This window comes from Exophiala dermatitidis, assembly GCF_000230625.1.
Source record: "Exophiala dermatitidis NIH/UT8656 unplaced genomic scaffold supercont1.1, whole genome shotgun sequence".
Classification (NCBI taxonomy): domain Eukaryota; kingdom Fungi; phylum Ascomycota; class Eurotiomycetes; order Chaetothyriales; family Herpotrichiellaceae; genus Exophiala; species Exophiala dermatitidis.
Window position 1 is genome coordinate 857,947 of NW_008751646.1, and position 18,813 is coordinate 876,759.

The 18,813-nt window shown below is 52.7% G+C and overlaps 7 protein-coding genes across 7 annotated transcripts; 3 read left to right on the forward strand and 4 right to left on the reverse strand.

Moving 5' to 3' along the window:
• Nucleotides 1-3: 3 nt before the first annotated feature.
• HMPREF1120_00305 (citrate synthase) lies at nucleotides 4-2,668 on the reverse strand. Its single transcript, XM_009154299.1, has one exon. It carries the CDS (start codon nucleotides 2,252-2,254, stop codon nucleotides 581-583), a length of 1,674 nt encoding a protein of 557 aa, XP_009152547.1. The 5' UTR covers nucleotides 2,255-2,668; the 3' UTR covers nucleotides 4-580.
• Nucleotides 2,669-3,520: 852 nt separating this feature from the next.
• Nucleotides 3,521-4,252, forward strand: HMPREF1120_00306 (uncharacterized protein; the record flags this gene model as incomplete). The annotated part of the gene is made up of 1 exon (XM_009154300.1): nucleotides 3,521-4,252. One exon carries the CDS (start codon nucleotides 3,521-3,523, stop codon nucleotides 4,250-4,252), a length of 732 nt encoding a protein of 243 aa, XP_009152548.1.
• Nucleotides 4,163-7,165, reverse strand: HMPREF1120_00307 (transcriptional regulatory protein LEU3). Its single transcript, XM_009154301.1, has 7 exons — nucleotides 6,763-7,165; nucleotides 6,655-6,706; nucleotides 6,475-6,581; nucleotides 6,069-6,410; nucleotides 5,577-6,011; nucleotides 5,258-5,517; nucleotides 4,163-5,199 (listed from the first exon to the last, which is right to left on the reverse strand). Exons 1-7 carry the CDS (start codon nucleotides 6,834-6,836, stop codon nucleotides 4,487-4,489), a joined length of 1,983 nt encoding a protein of 660 aa, XP_009152549.1. The 5' UTR covers nucleotides 6,837-7,165; the 3' UTR covers nucleotides 4,163-4,486.
• An 813-nt stretch (nucleotides 7,166-7,978) lies between these two features.
• HMPREF1120_00308 (uncharacterized protein) lies at nucleotides 7,979-10,933 on the forward strand (the record flags this gene model as incomplete). The annotated part of the gene is made up of 1 exon (XM_009154302.1): nucleotides 7,979-10,933. The coding sequence occupies one exon, from the start codon at nucleotides 7,979-7,981 to the stop codon at nucleotides 10,931-10,933; it is 2,955 nt and encodes a 984-aa protein (XP_009152550.1).
• A 482-nt stretch (nucleotides 10,934-11,415) lies between these two features.
• On the reverse strand, nucleotides 11,416-14,935 carry HMPREF1120_00309 (peptide-N4-(N-acetyl-beta-glucosaminyl)asparagine amidase). The gene is made up of 3 exons (XM_009154303.1): nucleotides 13,166-14,935; nucleotides 12,710-13,110; nucleotides 11,416-12,652 (listed from the first exon to the last, which is right to left on the reverse strand). The coding sequence occupies exons 1-3, from the start codon at nucleotides 13,693-13,695 to the stop codon at nucleotides 12,264-12,266; spliced, it is 1,320 nt and encodes a 439-aa protein (XP_009152551.1). The 5' UTR covers nucleotides 13,696-14,935; the 3' UTR covers nucleotides 11,416-12,263.
• A 911-nt stretch (nucleotides 14,936-15,846) lies between these two features.
• On the forward strand, nucleotides 15,847-16,644 carry HMPREF1120_00310 (uncharacterized protein; the record flags this gene model as incomplete). Its single annotated transcript, XM_009154304.1, has 1 exon — nucleotides 15,847-16,644. The coding sequence occupies one exon, from the start codon at nucleotides 15,847-15,849 to the stop codon at nucleotides 16,642-16,644; it is 798 nt and encodes a 265-aa protein (XP_009152552.1).
• A 129-nt stretch (nucleotides 16,645-16,773) lies between these two features.
• HMPREF1120_00311 (uncharacterized protein) lies at nucleotides 16,774-18,342 on the reverse strand. Its single transcript, XM_009154305.1, has 4 exons — nucleotides 18,043-18,342; nucleotides 17,883-17,939; nucleotides 17,545-17,678; nucleotides 16,774-17,467 (listed from the first exon to the last, which is right to left on the reverse strand). Exons 1-4 carry the CDS (start codon nucleotides 18,119-18,121, stop codon nucleotides 17,087-17,089), a joined length of 651 nt encoding a protein of 216 aa, XP_009152553.1. The 5' UTR covers nucleotides 18,122-18,342; the 3' UTR covers nucleotides 16,774-17,086.
• Nucleotides 18,343-18,813: the final 471 nt, after the last annotated feature.

Genomic DNA, 18,813 nt, shown 5'->3' on the forward strand with positions numbered 1-18,813 from the left:
ATCGCCTGCCTTATGTTTATCCCTCACAGCAATTATTAATTGAGAGAAGCACTGTGTTGCATAACTCACAGTTGTCCTAACCCTACAATGTTCTATACCACGGCTACCACCTTCACACCGGACCGGGCGGATCGGCTACGACCATCCAATGTGACTGCACCTCTGCCCGCGTTTACTAGGTCAAATAATAATTCCATGCGCCCAGGCTTGTCCAAGAGACACCGGAGCCCTCGGAGCCCAGCATGTGACCAACAGGTGATGCCAGTCGAGTCTTGTCCTTCTAGGCAATCACATAAGGAAAATCAAACTCCTTCAGAAATGTGTCACGGTGAGTTCCTGGGCACGGAGACTGACTCATGGTGTACAACTTGATTCAAGTTGAATGTAAGTTGTACTGACTGGGTCATACTCGCCTGCAGACCTGGACTACTGTACACATGGGGCAGGCCCCATCCCAACCAACGGAGGGGCTATGGAGGCTACCCATATCGTAGCACTACCTCTCTCGGCGCCGCGCCCGAACGTTTGGCACGAGTCTTTCGGCCGCTATGTGATTGACGGAGACGAGACTGTGCCGTTCTTATCTCTGTTGGTGCACTTTCTTCTCCTTTCGAGTCTTTCTCCGCTCTTCTCTCTCCCTCTTTGCTTTGCGCATCTCGATCCCACGTCGCATGAGGACGACCAAGGCTGGTGCAAAAGCCAGGTATATCAGTGCCAGCGTAGTATACGCCCATCCCCTGCCCATTGCTTGGCTCATGGGGTCAATTGCCGCCGATGCTGCAGCCCCAAGCTCGCATCTGACAAAATTGTTTGCGGCCGTTGCGGATGCTGCCTTTCCAGGCCAGATATCCGTCATCAATACATTGAGGGTCTGATATGTGGCTATAGCCGAATAACCAAGCAGGAAGAGCAGAATCACCGGTCCCGCAATGCTGACCTTGTGGTCCATCGTCCAGCCATACCCGATCACAAACACTGAACACAGGATCATCAATGGTAATGCAACTTCAATGCGGGCTTGTTCAATAGGGAAATTCGTCAAGTCCTGCCTCACACCCCTGATGATTTGGACACCCTGTTTGCGTGCATGTCTTCGGTAATTCCAATCGATCAGCTTGCCGGTCGTGATTGCTGACACCATGCCTCCTACACCAATGGGGATAAACATCAGCGCGATTTGGATGTTGTTGAATCCATATATGTCTTTGAACGATGCTGAAGCTCCGGTTGAAATGCCGTAGAAGCAAGCCAGGGCCAGGCCCGTGGCCACCAGAATGATCAGCGATTCGGGATCCAGAAGGATCATAATGGTGGGTATAGGGTTCGGAAAGCGAAAGCGGTAGTTCTTGTAGAGCGCCGCCTTCTCCGCCGGGTCATAACCCTGTCCACGTTTCTGTCTGCGCCTGTGGCGTATATAATCCGTGAGCGACCAGTTAAGTGGAGGCGGAGGGATAGAGCCATCGCCCACGATTTTGCGGCATGTTTCCGGGAGAAACAAGAACAAAGGCACGGTGAAGACCCCTGAGAAAATGAGAAGAAACCAGAAGATCCAATGCCAGTCCAAGGACTGACTGATGGCGCCTCCGATGATTGGCGAGACTGAGGGGCCCAAAAGGCCACCGAGCGATGCGAAGGCAATGTACTGCCCTCTCTCCTCCGACGTCACCGTGTCGCCGACGAGACCATTGGCAAGGGCAACCGTGCCACTACTCCCGGCACTTTGCAAACATCGAAGCACGAGCAGAGCAGCATAGCTGTTTTGCAGAGCGAGGCCGAGGTTGGCGGCCAAGTAAATAATGAAGCAGAGCATATATGCCGGGCGGCGACCCATGTTGTCCGAAAAGCCGGCAATCATCATGGGAGCTGCTCCTTGCAAAATGAGGTAAGTGGTGACTGTCAAGTTGATTTGGGACCCAGACACGTTCAGGGCGTCGGCGATCGTGTTCAGAGCCGGGAAATAGATGGAGCTCGAGAGTGGTGAGAAGAAACCTGCAAGCGACCCCGTGGCGATGATGAGTCTCTTCTCGTTCTTGTTCCATACCGAGTACTGCCGGGTTGGCGTTGAGGGTCCTTTCTCTGGAGGCTCTTTGGTCACGTTTGTCTGCTGCTCGATGCCCGATGGTCTGTTGCTGCCATCTTTACTCTCCTGAACATAGTCTGCCGCATCGTTCGGTGCGGGCGATCCCACGCTAGACATTGGCGGTTCATCCTTGGACTCCCGTTTGGAGTCTTTCACTCCGTCCGCCTCGTTCATGGCGCCGTCGGCTGTCTGTTGGTATGCCCTTCTTTGAGAGAATCTCTCGATGCCTGCTCTACCGAAAACGACCAAGTAACATATATCACAGTGATTACTTCTCAATGGCAGATCGTTGGAGTGCAATCTCCGATGCACAACTGGTCGTGTATGGTATATGTGATCCTATATCTGTTGTATCAACCTTCCATGGACCGATTGCTGCGAGTAGAATTTCGAGGTTTCATTGTCAATCTCGCCCACTGAAATAAGGAATACCCTGAACGCCACCTTGAAGTGCGCTGCTCAGCGCGCCGGTCGATCTACCTTGGCCGGTCGACGACTCAACGGAGATAACAAGGCTTACGAACATCAAAAGCCCATGGAACTCAATAGTAATCTAACAACAGTTACCTCTGACTTCATCTCACGCAGTAGTAAAGGCTGGTTTCATCCCTGTGTACGTGCCGGTCCGGTCTGGCACGAAAACCCTGGGAGGGGTTATGGACCAATCACAGCCAGTACATTGGCCGGTGACCGGCCCGGTCGCGACATCATACAAGACATTTGAAAGTACCACTGCACTAGGTAGTCACCACATAGTACTCACAACCTCAAACCGGGCCGGTTCACAGTCTCTTCCAGTCTCTTCTGCATATCGATACCAGAGCTTTTCGTTTCGTTGAAATTCTCACCGGACTTAGGGCATTATTGCACACTGCAGCGTGCATAACAGACTCAGGCCAAACGCATTCCCCGTTTCCACTTTATGTCCTGTCCCTTGACTAGGTTCATCCTTTTGATCCGGAGTATACTGATTGCATAACCCACCCGCCTCTTCGACGCCGACCAGATAAAGCTAGCAGATAAGTTGATGCAAGACGCATACTCCTAATCAGCCAATCTCCAACACTGCTTACTTCTTGCTTCTTATACACCACCTCCTACTCGTCTCCTTGGTGGAAACAAATGAGGCGGGATCAAAAGTGAATATAACAGCAACCTTGAAACAAACATCGCGTTTCCTTTGTCAGAAAAAGTCTCCATTTTCATAGGCCGGAAGCCCTAACACCTGAAGTACAACTTCACAAGAGGTAACACTAACACGACGAGCGGGACTACTCAAGCCCATTCTTCCCAAAGGTGGCCGCCGAACAAAGCCTACATCCGCGCTCGTTCTCTTTCAATCCTTCAAAATCATCTGAGGTCTAGATATACGTGGTACAGCACCACTTCCACCCGCGAGGCCAAGGCGGGGGGACATCATACCCTTCTAGACCCCCAACAATGAGCGGCGGCGGCATCCTACGCTACATCGAATGGGGCCTCGCCCAACTCTTCTACCGAGCACGAGGCCACGACGGCAAACTATTCACCCGGAGCGAAGCGTTCAAGGACATCCCGCAGAGTATCCAAGTCACTTCTCCGGAATTAGGTCCATCAGGCTCCCATTTGACATGGGACCACTCGAAGCTGGGTTCGAACAGATTTCCCCGATTGACATGGTCGCTGCCCACCATCACCCCTGTCAACAACAACAACAACAACACCACCGACACCAACACCAATACCAACACCACCGACCAAAGCGGCAATGGGATGCATATATCAGAACCAAATGTCCAAGAATACCTCTTAATCTGCGAAGACCCAGACTCACCGCTCCCCACGCCCGGCAACCACGGCATCTACTATTCCATTCCGCCCAACAAGACAGAAATCGGCCCCGAGGACTTGGCACTCGATATTGACCGCAACGAGGCCGCTGCGGACGGGAGCAAATGGCTCAAAGGCGGGTTTCGTTTGGGAGCAAACCACAGAGGGACCGTGTACATTGGACCCAGACCGCCAGTGGGGCATGGCGAGCACCGGTACTTTTATCAGGTCGTAGCACTGAAAGAGAAACTTGACACCAATGAAATGAGTCCTGTTGCGACAAGGGAGGAGCTATTGCAACAAATAAAGGGGAAGTTGATTGGATGGGGAGTCTGGATTGGGATATTCGAGAATAAATGGTAAGTTTAATGGGAGTTTTCGTTTTCCCTTTTGTCGTCTAATATTGAGACAAAGAAACACCTGCAAAAACAGAGGCCGGCTCTGCACGCTTACTAGAAGCTTATATCGATTACCATCCGGAAACCGGTCTCCCCCGCCAAACGCTTTTGAACGAATAACCCTGGTAACCCGCATCAAGCTCAACTCCTGTAGTCGTACATCCTGTAACGATAGTTACTGTAAGTTGCTGTATCAGATTCATACCGTCTCGGCATTGCCATCGTTGTCGGTCCACATTGTCGAAAAGATGTCGTCGCTAATGGCGAGGCCGAATTCGGCAAGCATGGGATCATCGAGGAAACTGGAGTAGTCTAGCTTGCTGGTGGTAGGGGGCACCATATTGTCGTGGAGCGTCTCCGTCGCGCTGGCAGAGGTACCTTCCTGTTCTGTGAGCGGAGGCGGATAGACTCCCATAAACCCACCAAACTCCTCTCTCCACCATACAATGCCGTCAAGAAGGATACTCCCGCACAGCCGGCTGCGAATGCGCAACGCGACAGCTTCCGTGCCGTTGGCATTCCGGAAAGCCCTGTTGCTGTTCCACAACTGGGTCAAGGCCACGCCGTTCCGGGCAGGAAGGTCGTCATTCTGTATAGACATGCGCTTGTGGAGTCCGATGCCGAGAAACAATGCAGACTTGGCCCTCTCCACGTTGATGTATCGTGAGAATGAAGTCTTCAACAACCGAAGAAGGATATGGCAGGGGACCATAATGCTGTAGTAGAAATAGACGGTGGAAGCAGCCAACGAGATTTTGCCGGCTTTGTCGAGACTATCGAATGACTCAATCACTTGACATGATGAGGCACAAAGATCATACAACGATGTAGGATCCTGGGATTTCGGAGACTTGTAGAGATTGAACGATTGGATCGTCAATGTTGCTATTTGGACGTAAAGATGCTCAAGAGCTGAATTGAGCAGAGCAGGTTAGACTGAAACAAACGAAAATCAGGAGGTTAACTCTACCTGTTGCATATTCCAAAACAACACTGGCAGCTTGAGCCTGGAACAGGTTGAGCAATGTGTCCAAGGACCTTTCTTGATCTGGGGTCATGACACGCAGGCCATTCTGTGACAATGCAATGCAGCATCTTGTGATTACGTCCTGCAACTTTAGCTCGAACTTCAGCATTGCAGACATTTGTTGGAACAGGGTACGCCTCTGCTCGAGATCGTGTGGAATGTCTACAATTGGAGTAGCCGGACTACCTTTGCAATGGCAAGAACTTTGTGAGACAACCTTATCAGCAGAAGCGTATGTTTGCACGGATCAGGGTGTGCTTACCGCTGATATACGAGCATACAGTAGCCCCATGTCTCGGCGCGTTTCTTACTCTCATCCTCACTTAGTCGGATGCGCACCTTGCTGAACTCCTGACTTGCAACAGGCAAATGCAGGCCCATCGCCATTGCCATGTGCAGAACGGCGGCGCTGAAGGGAAATGTGAAATCTGGTGAATTAGTCGTCTTCGGAAAAGGCCAACACAGGATTAGCAGATAGGCCTGCAAGTTGGGTAGGGTCACGTTGGAGTCCATCGTGAGTAGCGCCAGGGTCTTGATCTTTGCAGGAAGTACTCCAAGCAGGGTAGGATTCCGGTAGTATGTGCGACAACCCACGCCGATGATGGCCCAGAATAAGAGGCGCGAGAGGCCATAGTATGCATTGGGTGTTATAGAAGGGTCCAGAATGGGCATAAAGCCCGCATAGTCCCGGAAGTAACTGTGAGGTATGCTTAGCATCCCTAGAACATTGGTAGTCAAGCCAAGTCAAACTGACATTTGGAATATGGCATCGATGTCCTTTGAGTCTATCGTGTAGCCTTCCAGGCTTCGGGGGAGCGTAGACGGAGCCAATGGTAGCGGAGCCGGCGCCTGTTGTTCGCGTGGCAAGCTCGCTGGGGTTTGCACCGATTCCAGGGCCTGGGAGAAGGACCGGAATGAGACCGGGGCGATGGTGGCATCTCTGAAGAAAGGTGCTACCGACGCCAGCCTGCTGTCGGATTCGGAAGGTTGATTGTTGTTAACGGCCGTCCAGGAGTGTTCAGGCAGAGGTGGACGCGCAGGCTGGCTTGATGATCGCCGCGATCCGTCTATCGAGAGCTCAGGCTCAGAAGTTCTTCTGGGGTATATATGTCAAGAATCGCTCCAGCCGGGATAGTCATTGATGGGATTGCATTGCGTACTTGCGTTTGGTTTCTCTTCTAAAGGGCTCCGAAACGACGCATCGTTTGTGCAACTTGCGGCATCTTGAGCACACCCCATTTGGATCAAGCCATACGTCGCACCGAGCCTATGGCCTGTCAATGGTTCGTTTCCAAAACATGGCGAACAGTTGTGTTGAGCGGTCGCTCCGACAAACACACCTTTTGTTGTCGACAATTTGTGCACGCCCGCTTGACCGGCTTCCTCCCGCTCCTGCTCTCACATCAGCAACAGGTTTACGCGACCCAAAACAAAACAATTTGACTGACTGAGGAATGTTGACTCCGCTGACTTCGGTGGGTTCGCTGAACTCGCTGACTTCGATTTCGCTGAGTTCACTCATATTGTCCTGCTTCAGTTCGGGGATGCCATAATCTAGAAAGCCATGATTCTGGATACGACACAGATCCAGCAATAATACTTGGGAATGGGCAGGGTTGATGTGGAGGAAAATTGGAATGGAATCGTGGTCAGGCTGTGACTGCCCTGGGGGGTAGGGAGGAAGGCCTCAGGCGTGGACTCCAGGCAACGCGCCTGGCGTTACAATGTTGTACTGTTCAACAACCAGTAGTAGGGCCTAAGGGGGCTAGCGAGGCGTTCCCGCCATGTTCAAGGCCCCGCTGGCAGGTTAGCCGATTGCTCCCCGTCGAAAAAGAAGGGGCTCAGGAATCCCTCCCAACAGACATACAAAGGAAGTTTACATGTTGCTAGGGAACAAATCCTACATGCAGGAGGCGAACGCGGCGATCCATTAGCCCTCCCGTGTCTGCCTCCGTCTACCGTGGACGAGCAGGAACGAGGCATTGCCTGTTGCACGCGGTCCAATTACACCCAGCCGGTCCGGTGCTATTCTGACCTGTTCTCTGACCTGTATGCCAAAGCCTGCGAATCTGGCGCCAGACTTGGAAGGACCTGAAACGCAGCCTGAAATGATGAGTCACTGTAGAGCATGTCGCGAAAGAAATTGGACCGAGCCTCCTGCGGGAGTCCCTTGTCTTTTGGCTGTCCAAGCCATGAAGGGCCATGACAAGGCGGTACAAAGCATGCGGAGGACACTTCAGATCGAAACCGACTACTAGTACTAGTATCTCCGACACATGACGTTTGACTGAGGTTAGGGCTGAACTCAGGCGGCGGATATGCGAATACAACGTTGTAGTAGTACCTGGATTCAGGCTGCAGTGTGGTGCTGCAGGAGTACATGCCAGTGTGTACAACTAGTTTCACTCGGAGTGCGGTGCCAGCGACATATGCTTGGCCCTATTTTCTTATCGATAACAAGGTGGCCCGGAGATCGGTGCATCGGTGGAACTAAGCGCCGGCGCCTGCAACTTTTTTTCCTCCGCATGGAAAACTGCCAGACGCTTGCAAAGTTCCAACAGCATTCAAGTTCGACACATTGATTTTAATTCCTGGGACGGCAACGATGGGTGCGCAGTGTCCTTGATACTGATCAAAGATCTCGTGTACCACCATCTTACAAACATGGACATTCACCGGTGTCGCTTTGTCCCGTACCCGCCGCACTCGATCAACGCGCTCGCTTTCTCTCATTCTTCCGATCCCAAAAGGACAGCACCCTCCGACCTCCGTCTTGCAGTCGGTCGTAACAATGGCGACATCGAGCTATGGAACCCTAGAAACGGCCTATGGGTCCAAGAGACAATCATTAGAGGAAGCAAAGATGCCACAATCGAGCAATTAGCCTGGACTCAGGACATAGTTGTTGACGACAATGTCGATGGAGTCAAACTCTCACAAGGACCACTACGTTTGTTCAGCATTGCGGGGACAAGTTCGGTCACAGAATGGGATTTGAACACCGGATCCGTCAAAAGACGCGCAGAGGGAAATACTGGGGATATTTGGTGCTTTGCAGCGCAACCGCAGATCGAACGTGTGAAAAATGTGGACACACTTCCAGATGGAGCGGCTTCCCAGCTCCTCGCGGCAGGATGCTCCAACGGCACCGTTGTGCTTTTCTCTACCGAGGATGATGAATTGCGCTATCTTCGAACACTTTTAGCGCCGCCTGTGCGAAAACCGAAAGCCCTGAGCATTACGTGGCGGGATCGCCATACAGTGGTTGTCGGCTACGAAGACAGCACAATACGGGTGATTGATGTACCCAGCAGGAAGATTCTTCGCAACATGAGCTTGGGTAAACCTGTTGATGGTAATCACTCCGTCGTCTGGACTGTAAAGTGTCTCCCTGACGGGTCAATCGTGTCTGGAGATTCTTCTGGCGAGTTGAAGATATGGGACCCGAAGAACTATTCTTTGATTCAAAGGGTGAAGAGCCATAAGGCAGATATACTTGATATTGCCGTTAGTCCGTCCGGGGATACGATCTTCTCGCTCGGCGTGGACAGGAGAACCGTCACCTACAAGCCCGTTGCCACTTTACCGGGAACCAAGAAGACGAGATGGGCGGAAGTTGCTCATCGGCGATATCACCAACACGATGTCAAATGCTCGGCGAGCTTCGAAAGCAAAGAATTGAGTGTCCTAGTATCTGGTGGTATGGACGCCAGACCGGTCGTCATCCCAATTCGACGATCACACTCGGAATTGCATCGCACGCTTCCTCATCTACCACAAAAGCCGCCCATGTCCTCTTCTCCGACGGCCAGGCTTTTCATTTCCTGGTGGGATCGCGAGATTATGGTCTACCACGTTCGGAAACAGAAAGGTCCCGGCACCAATTTCGACGTTGACCCTTCCGATGATTCGGCTTACGAGACTCTTGCCCGACTAGTCATGCAAGGTGACGAAAACCTCCACGACGCCAAAGTCTCGGAAGACGGCAAATTCATTGTCGCGGCCACCAGCAGCAGTGTTAAGTTATTCCAGTTGCGAAAGACCCAAGTATCTGGACGGCCGTGTCTTCGCACAAGGCAGATTGACCTACCCCCGGCGATCTCTCGCTTGGGCTCCAGGTGTGCAGGCTTCTCTCCCGATTCGAAATGGTTATACATGGTCAGAAAGGACAATACCGTTGTCCTGGCGAAAATATTGGTTCCTGAGGACCACCAAAAGGAACGCCCTACGATTCATGAAAAAACTGTCAGACTTTATCGCTCGCCACGGAAGACACAGCCGTCCGCTCTGGGTTTGTATCATCAGACTATTACGCAGGTCGCGTTTTCGAACGACAGCCGGGTGCTTGCAGTGGGAGACCTGTCAGGCGCGGTTGACGTGTGGATCCTCGAGGGTCACGAAGACCTAGACTACGTCGAGGCCGCTTCTGAGAGCGATTCGGACGACAAGCCCACAAACGCCTCGGTGGCCTCATCATCGTCCTCGTCGTCTTCGGGAGAGGAAGAAGACGAATCTCCCGTGGTCCACGGTCAGAAATGGGTTCGCAACCCCGCCGGTTCACAATTTCCTCAGCTTGACTCGTCGATTCTGATCCTCACCTTCCGCCCTTCACCTATCAACAAGACGATAAACCCGGCCAACGGCAACTTGGGCCTCCATGCGACAAGACACACTCCACACCCGGTCTCGCCTGAACTTCCGGCCACCGATCACAAACTCATCGCCGTCACCGCCACACATCAGCTGGTCGAGTTCGATGTGCTGACCTCCAAATTAAGCGACTGGTCTAGACGCAATCCTTCAAAGTTTCTCCCTCTCGAATTCACGCGACTCAAAGACCGGGTAGTGGGGTGCTTCTGGGACTCTAACAACCGAGAAAAGAGGGGCGAGAGACTCTGGCTGTACGGTACCACGTGGGTTTTCATGTTCGACGTTTCGCAGGATCTTCCACCCCATGGGTCGACAAGCACCGCCGCTGCCAACGGTACCAGTACATCAGCCACCAGCCATGAAAAGAAAGGCAAGTTAGGCGACTACGATGTCTTGGAACCCGTAGACGGCAACGATGACACCGACGCCCGAAGGAAGCGGTCAGCCCAGCGCCAAGTTTCCGGCAACACTAAGGACAGCCTCAGCAAGAAGCGGAAACGCAACACCGGCGCCGGCGACGTGATCCCCGAACGCGAACGCCAGAGCGGCGTGGGGAGCTCAATGCTCAAGTTCAAAAATGAGGGGGACGATGTGCAGATGATCGATATCGATGCGGGTCCGGCCGACGCCGACGACGGTGATTTCGACGAGACGAACGGCAATGATGATGATGAAGACGATGCTCTTGCACTACTGCGGAGGAACGGGGAAAAGGAAACCGAGAACGGCGCAATGGATTCAGCCAGTATCGACTCACGACCAGCTCATTGGCATACCTTTTCATATCGCTCCATCCTGGGCATCTCGGTGATCGGTGCCGGTGCAGCTGACGGCCCCACGGTTTCCGACGATCACGACCTCTCTGCCACGACCGCCGAGGATAACATTGAAGTCGTCATCGTAGAGCGATCCATGTACGACGTCGAGCAACTTCCTCGATTTGATGGCGGGCAGGATTGGGAGACTTGAGATTTGAGACTTGACTTGACCTCATCTGACTTGAACCCAATGAGCCGTCAGTCCTACGAAGCCGAGCGAAGTAGGTACTATATATTTGTATGAGCAGTGAGGAGTTTCCTGAACACCATTTACTTCGCAAGCGGCATTTAAAAAAAAGTTGGCTGCCGGTATGGCGACGGCACAGACTCGAAAACTGCACCAAGAAGACTATGAACCACACAGAACATCACCTGGAGAGTGAATCAGGAGACAAGGCAATGATCGATGTACAGTAAGCTCGGTTTATAATTGCTTATATTATCTCTTTGCTGGCTGTACCTCTCTGCCTTAACCTACTAGCAGTAACTATGATGGTTACAATGTACTGTGTTCATAAATTTGTTCAACAGATCCTGAACAAGGCACTGACAAGGCCAGGCAAGGCAAACAAGAAAACCAATACAGATATACTTGACACTAAATCGTTTACATTGGATGACGATCAATCATAATACAGTAGATGATTAAAGCTCAGTTCTTAGGTAGGTAGCTACTATGTAGAGCTGTAAGTGTCATTGTTTGCCCCCATCGTCTACTCTTTGTCGAATAGGTGGGTACTCGTCAAACATGGTACAGACAGATCGAACACTGGATCCATATCGTACTTCCATCACCGGCTCGGCGGCAAAAAGCACAGTCACATTAAGAAGTCCGTCGGCCACCCATGCCATGCCATGCATGCCTTGCCTTCCGACTCCGTCATGGCGCAATGCTCGAATTCCGAGGGATCATAACTCTGTGGCTAGGATGAGATGTCATCTCACACTGGTAGCAAACCAGAGGAGCTAGCTAGGTCTGCACCCGGGCCCGCCTTGACGATCAACATGACAGTGGGAACTGAATCCAACCTCCCGGGTATTGCCTTCATCGGGCAGCCTGGTTTCCCTGACCAGAGATTGCGGCAGCTCAGTCTACCGCAACAACTGTATAAGCGTGGTGAAGATAGGTACACAGCAGCAGCACAGAACTCGATGTTTTGACTTGTGACTCGAATTATGCAGAAAGATGGTCCCATTATAGACCCCAGGGCGTTGTCCCGCTCAATTCTGACAAGCAAGCTCATTGAGCTGTTCCAACTCCATAGAAATGCAGATCGGTTCTCGCTTTTGCGCCCTGGAACAATGCATAAAGCGTCAAGATGATGAAAAATGCACTTCGTAAATAGATGGGTTCGTGTCGAAATAACCATGGCAACGTTAAGGTGCGGCGGAGGGGCGGGCCTCAATGTGGAAGCAATTATGCCGGGACTGTATCCCCGTCGTCGGTAGTGGTGGTTGGTTGAATGAGACGCAACACCCGCTCAAGGCCGGGGAGGACGAAGTTGTTGGTGATTGGACCACTGGACAGTGGCCTCTGGTTGTCGTTCGGCAGGAGTCTTGACTTCATCGCCTCGTTGGGCGTTGATGGTGCCCGGGAGAGTGCTGAGCATGTCGCTGGCCAGTGACTGCGCGACGTAGCCTCGAAGCTCCCGCTCCTCCCTTTCGTCTTCCCTCATCAACTTTTGTCTAGCCGACTTGTCCATGTTTTCTCGTCTGATTTTGCGGATCTCATGCATGATCCAGAGGAGCACTTCCTCCGAGCATCGTGTTCGTGGTAGGCTATATCGGTAGTTCCGGACATATCGCCGAGTAACGTCGGTGGCGCCGTCATTTGAGAATGCAATGCAGTAGGCTATTTTTCGATGCCAGCCTGAGAATACACATCAGCATTTGACCTTGGAGCTTGAAATACCAAGAATGTTCTCACCTTCAGTATACACCCTCGGATTATCCCACATTTCTTCACATGGGTCGACGTGGATCCACCTTCGTTGATGCTCACTATAGACTTCGGTCCAAACGTGATCTTCACTGTTCCACACCCATCTCACTCTGGCACCGGCAGCACGGCATAACATGCTGAAGCAATTGGCGAACTCGCCAGCGCGACCACGCCGCGTCTCGAGCAGAGTCCAGACGTCCGAATATCGAGGAAACCGCTCGAAGGTCTGGCAGCCAGGAGCGGTGCATTTATATAGTTCCACTCTAGTGGCCCCTCGAGCAACCTCATCTGGCGTTGGAGGGGTTTGTCCTTGGGCGACAGTGGCGCCGTGACACCGTGAGCAAGGAGGGTTGTTGACAAAGGTGAAGAAGGATCGTTTGAACCATCTAGTAACACATTAGGCGATCATGCAGCAGGGACACATAGGACAGAAATGCCTACCGTAGCAGCGACCGAATGACGCAGTCTTGGTAACCCCATTCCGGCTTTACATTGTCACCCTTTGAGGCTGCCATAGCCTTCATGAGATTGTGTTCTTCCTCCGCTTCAGTATACACCCGATCGATCGGGACATGGGTTAATGCTTCGTCTAGCAAACCTGGATTTTCGTATTTGGTGGGAGTCATGGACAAGGTGATGAGGAGATTTCGAAACTTGAGCGAAGCGGCATCTTGTGGAGGTGAGGGGACTATAGGATGACTCCGAAAGGATGTATATGTAGGCGGTTGGTTTGAGCGTTGCGAAGGCCGCGGCGAGGGCGCGGACTTGGGTGATTGAGGCCGCGGAGAGGTGGGTTGTTGTGAGGATGTTTGAGAGGGTGACCGAGGTGAAGCAGCCCGTGGTGTTCTTGCTTGTTCCTCGAGTTCATTAAGCCGTCTCGTCCGCAGTAATTGTTCGAATTGTTTGGTCAGATCGCCAGCGTCAAAATCAAAGTCGTCGTCGAGAATGCGCGGCCGCGAATGGTCCGCCATTGTCGTCACCGTAGCCCTCGCGGTCACCAAGAGAGTGAACTATGGACACAATGTTCGATAGTCAAGGGAGCAAGACTGCAAAACGCCGAAGCGAGAAGGGGGATTGTGGCCGGTGTTGAGGTCACGTTCGAGTTTGTTAGGTGAATGTGACGATTGGCGCAGTCTGCGGAGCACAGCCCGACTCGAGTGCCTCGCCACAATGCGGCTGCAAATAGGGATTCAAGAGACAGCCCATTCACAGGGCTATCATGAGGGTAGTATATGGAACAATTGGGTGAGAGCGACGAGAGCGGTCGTGTAGTAGGTCGTCAGATTAGTATAGGAAGAGCAATTGCGTTGAGTGCGTGGTGGACGACGAGGCGACAGTGAGGACGAATGCTGAGATGCGGATTGCGGATGCGGTGCGGTGGAAGTGAGTACGTGGACGTGGACGGGGATTGAGTGATTGCGTGGGCCGCCCAAGGCTGCAGTAATAATTATGGCAATCAAGCTATAACTACATACGACTAGTACCAGGGAGCCAGCGTAAGGAGGAACTAGCAGCCTAGGTTGTGCTGTCGGTCGTGGTAGTACTGCGTGAACAGGCTGCAAAGCAGATCGTAGAGGGACGTTCCGCCGAGAATGATTGGAACGCGCGGGAGATTATCACAGTTCGCCGTGGATGACCGTCCACCAGTGGTATATTCCTCCCTTTTGCAATAATGTGATCGCGTAGCCCGGCTTGGAGGGTGATGGTCGAGGGCGAGAGTGCTGCGTGGGCGGAAGAGAGAGCGTTGCAGTCTCTCGCATTGGCAGCCTGCAAGACCACTCAGGATTATTCCGTTGGTCACGTCGCCTGTTGGGGCTGACGACGACGGTTCAGGAGGCCTATGGCAGGCAAAGAGCCCCCATCCGCCTGTCCCCAGTTGACTGCTCTTGCGTGCCCGTGAATTGCTGTCTTCAGTTCGCCCGCCGCGCGTCCTCTCGATCGGACCCCATAATCGGGCTCCACGCCATCCAGATACTGCTAGTACTTGTGCAACATCGCCCTATTTCAGTCCTTCCGCCAGAGCAAGATCCATGGCGATCTATGTGACATCTCGCATTGGGTGTTCCCCTGCTCACACTGCAGCATCAAGCAACAGTAAAGCAAATTTAGTTCGCCTTGTTTAGACGGCTACGAGCGGTACCTTATGCGGGTGCACATGCTGGATCAAGCAAGTAGTAGTAGAAGGAATTATGCGTGGCCAACGGGCATGGCATGATGCTGGTCTAGAATTTCACTTTCATTTTCGTGCGATCCTTCGCCTACTGGCGGTCTGATGTGTTCGGCTACAGGAGACTCCGAGGTCGAAAAGTCCTGCTTCAAGCCATGCCAAGAGGGCCTCGTGTTTCCCGTCGGTTTGGAAATCACTCAGTGGTCCGGGACACCAGTCATTGCGTACGGGGTTGTACCTTTTAGGTTATTGATGGGGGCCGTCAATATGCTAGTGGTGGACTTGAATGCAGGCGACGCGCGTTTTGGCGAGCGGGCGCTCAAGGGTCACATGGCAGATCCGCATGCCATAAATTTTGTCCTCCGCTGCCAGTTACACCTAAAAGAACTGCATTCGATCTCGAAGCATGCAGTGGTCACCGACTGCAAAGCGGACATGGGCGCGCAATCTTGCTGCCTGCATGCACATCATGAAAGCACAAACGGCAATCTATATCATGATCGGCTCGTTACGTTGCTTTTGATCGATCTGCTCGAGGTGAAGCTTCTACAACTCTTGCAAGGCTGGCCACGTAATGATCTGGGCATGTCTGATCCGTGCACCCACGTGATATGGACGGTTGATGACTCAGCAGCCCCTTTCTCTGTGGCGCATTCGGTACAGTTTTCGGATCGGAGGACATAGAGAGGTACCTACCAAAATAGACACAGGGTTTCAACTGCGTTTCAGGGTGCTATGCTGCTTCTTTTCCTGAGCTTCAACTAATAAAATTGTGTCTGTAGATCTGGAATGTCCCCGGAAGTACTTTATTTTATTTCCGAGGCGTGTCTTAGTAAGGCTGGCATGAGAACACTACCTAGGTAGCACAGCTAAAACCTCGCCCGGCAGCCAACTCAATTCTTTGACATTAGCCCTCGAGTCTAGTCGTCCTCAAGTCACGGATCGTTGAAGAACGATGCCGCTCCTTTCGTCCACCCTCCTGATACGTACCTACTCCTTGACAATCTTAACGGCAGCGTACTACCTCGCCACGTCACCTGCGAAACTCCTCTCCTCAGGCCCGATATGGCTACTGGGTGAAAGCATGAGCATCCGCCCCGCGTCTTTCGCATTGGACGACCGGGCTCCTTACAATGCTGCGGGAAGTCGGGCACAGAGTAGCAGCATCAAAGGACAATTGGGCGGGAATGGAGAATCACAAGGCGAGCGCGAACTATTGACCCTGCTGGCACTCCTGCTGGTCGTGTATGCGGTGACGCAGTTCGTTTTCGCCGGTGATTTGAGCTTGATGGGTATCAATGCCGCGCGGCTACCGTCGTCAACTTCTTCTTTGGACAAATCTGACTCGGACCGCAATCCTAACGCTACGTCGTCTACCTCCTCTTCCTCGTCGTCTTCTTCGTCGCGCTTCGCAGAGGACCTGCACACCATCTTCACCGCCCAGTCGCGCTGGCTGACCCTCGCGGGTCTCCATGTCCTGGCCTCGGCAGGCCTGGTATTCTGGATCTACACGTTCCACTCGCAACGGTCAACGCACCGTCCATCACTCTGGGATGCGCTGACGGAGGTAGACTTGAATTCCTCCTCATCGATTTTCGGGAGGCTGGCGAACCGGGTCACGTTCACCTTGACGCTCCTGGATATGCTGTTCTGGGGCTACTTGTGGACGGTGCTCAAGCAAGAAGGGCAGGAACTGGCCAAGACGTTGTCGATGAGACGGGAGGCGCAAGAGCAGCACGAGCACAATAGCTGAGTCTGAGCAATATCCCGGGCGTCGCTAGCCCGATGGATGATACTTCGTGCTTGCTGCGAGCGGCACCGTAACCCGGTACAAAGTCTTGCAATAAAACCACGGAGCACAGTCCCCGGTTTACACACCTAAGGCGATGAAGGAATACCGTACCAGTATAACATGCCTACAAGGATGCTGTGTTCTTGATTTGTCACAGGTATGACTAACGGACCGATTTGGAAATCCCATGTCGTGAGCTCAGACGCGATCTTGACAACCACGATATTGTCAGGCAAAAACTCAGGTTGGCATTATCAAATAAATATTACAGAGCCATCTGGATACAGAGGGTATACAGATTCTCGCGTGCCAGCAAATGCAGTTTGCAGTTCCACTCTTTGGCTGGTGGCTCGGCGTGAGCAAGACCAGTTGGCCGACTCCCCTTACGGCGCGAGGAAGACTCCTACAAAAAGGCAGCCAAACCCAAGAAAGCTGCACCGACAGCACTGAGGCCAGCACCGGAGACACTCAGGCGGTCAGCAGCAAGCCCACTGGACTTTGTGGTGGCAGCAGCCGAGGCGGAGGATGCCGCTTGGGATGCAGAGGAAGATGCCGAGGCCTCTACACTGGAAGCCTTTGCGCTGCCGCTGGATGAAGCTGCACTTGCGGACGAGCTGAGACTGCTGAGCGCGGAAGAGGCGGAGGCGACAGCGGAGGAGGAGGATTCGGAGGAGGAGGATTCGGAGGAGGACGACGCTGCTGCACCTGTGGCGCTGGCAGAACTGCTGCCAGAAGTGGCACTGGCACTGCCGGACGCCGTGCTGGAACAGCCTGCCGATTCCGGCTATTTAAGAGTAAGATAGTCAGCGCGAAATGCTCTCGGGGTGGAAAAACAACGAGTGGGAAAGGAAGAAGACGTACCAGGAGCGACGAAGCACCGACAGGATCGCAGATACCGTGCGCGAATTTGAGGGCGGCCTGTTGATCACTGGTGTCGCAAGCCTTGAAAACACAGCAGGCGATGCCGTTGATGAAAGAGTCCGACTTGCAGATGCCTATTAATGCCATCGCATGTCGTCAGTAGTGTTTGGTAACATTGGAACGTGAATCTCAGCTACTATAGCCGCCGGGCGCATCTTTTTGTAAGCCTGTTTTTTTCTTTCCAAAAGCAACTTTGACTCTTCTTTTTCTTTTGTATTGTACTCGTGCGCAAAGCTTGGAACTGTTGGTAGTAGTTGGAAGGGACTCGGAGAACTAACATGATGGATCAAGGTTGCAAGACGCCGGCAGCGACTCAGTGACACAGGTGGTGGCGCCTGGATTGAAGAGAAAAGAGTAATGTCAGCAAATGTCGAACTTTTAGTCCTTGCTCGATCTGGAATGTAATGTTTTAAGGGCAGGCAGTGGAGGGAGACTTACACGATGGGAGGCCGGCAAGCGATTGCGCAGAGGCAATGCCCGCGACGACGGCGGAAACGGCCAGAGTGCGAAGATGCATGATTGTACTTTTGTGATGGTTCTTTTGTTCTTCTGTTTCCTGCTTGAGTTCCGCGTGGACTCGGTGATATGAGAGATAGGTCGTGTAATACGGTAGTAGAAGAAGCTGCAGTGCTGTCAACGAAACTGAAGCTGAAAAGCCGGGATTAATAAAGCTCCGAGATAGAACTGCAGGCTGTTTATGCTACTACTACTAGTATATTATAATAGCCGAATACTACGACATGGGCAAGGTAGTACAGTGAGCTCGCCAGTGCACTGCATCGGACCGATCTTGGACCTACCTAAGGTAGGCGTGGGCACCCGCCGCATGGAGCTATCGCCGGCACAGGCGCGATCCTAGTGACACCACCACCTGCTTCAGGCTTCAAGCTTCAGTTTGTCCGTACCATGTTAGGTAGGTTCGGCCGACTTCGACGGGACGGGAACAGCTTGAAAAAGTTCGTTTACAAACGTTACATGATGGACGCGTTCTAGAGTACGTTGTAGGGCTGAGGTCAACCACTGGCATCAACGCAAACTGCCCTGGAATTGAAATCGTTCGTTTACACTGCAAGGAACAATCAAGCCGCGCCCACCACCGCCATGAGTCCAGACCTTGTTCGTGTTCCAGCAGTGCAAACAAAAATGGCCCAGCTGAAAATTCCCCGCCCGCTGCAGCCATGGGCAACGGACGTCTCTCGACTCCCGAGG

Excerpts from the sequence above, each read along its gene's own strand:
- HMPREF1120_00305 (XM_009154299.1), bottom strand. The coding sequence starts at position 2,254 with ATGAACGAGGCGGACGGAGTGAAAGACTCCAAACGGGAGTCCAAGGAT.
- HMPREF1120_00307 (XM_009154301.1), bottom strand. The coding sequence starts at position 6,836 with ATGAGTGAACTCAGCGAAATCGAAGTCAGCGAGTTCAGCGAACCCACC. Across the intron at positions 6,707-6,762 it reads AGCGGAGTCAACATTCCTCA|GAGCGGGAGGAAGCCGGTCA; the intron begins GTCAGTCAAATT and ends ATGTGAGAGCAG. Across the intron at positions 6,012-6,068 it reads ATCGATGCCATATTCCAAAT|TTACTTCCGGGACTATGCGG; the intron begins GTCAGTTTGACT and ends CATACCTCACAG.
- HMPREF1120_00309 (XM_009154303.1), bottom strand. The coding sequence starts at position 13,695 with ATGGCGGACCATTCGCGGCCGCGCATTCTCGACGACGACTTTGATTTT. Across the intron at positions 13,111-13,165 it reads GTCATTCGGTCGCTGCTACG|ATGGTTCAAACGATCCTTCT; the intron begins GTAGGCATTTCT and ends ATGTGTTACTAG. Across the intron at positions 12,653-12,709 it reads TCCGAGGGTGTATACTGAAG|GCTGGCATCGAAAAATAGCC; the intron begins GTGAGAACATTC and ends GTGTATTCTCAG.
- HMPREF1120_00311 (XM_009154305.1), bottom strand. The coding sequence starts at position 18,121 with ATGCATCTTCGCACTCTGGCCGTTTCCGCCGTCGTCGCGGGCATTGCC. Across the intron at positions 17,940-18,042 it reads GCTTGCCGGCCTCCCATCGT|GCGCCACCACCTGTGTCACT; the intron begins GTAAGTCTCCCT and ends TCTTCAATCCAG. Across the intron at positions 17,679-17,882 it reads TTGCAACCTTGATCCATCAT|GCATCTGCAAGTCGGACTCT; the intron begins GTTAGTTCTCCG and ends TGGCATTAATAG.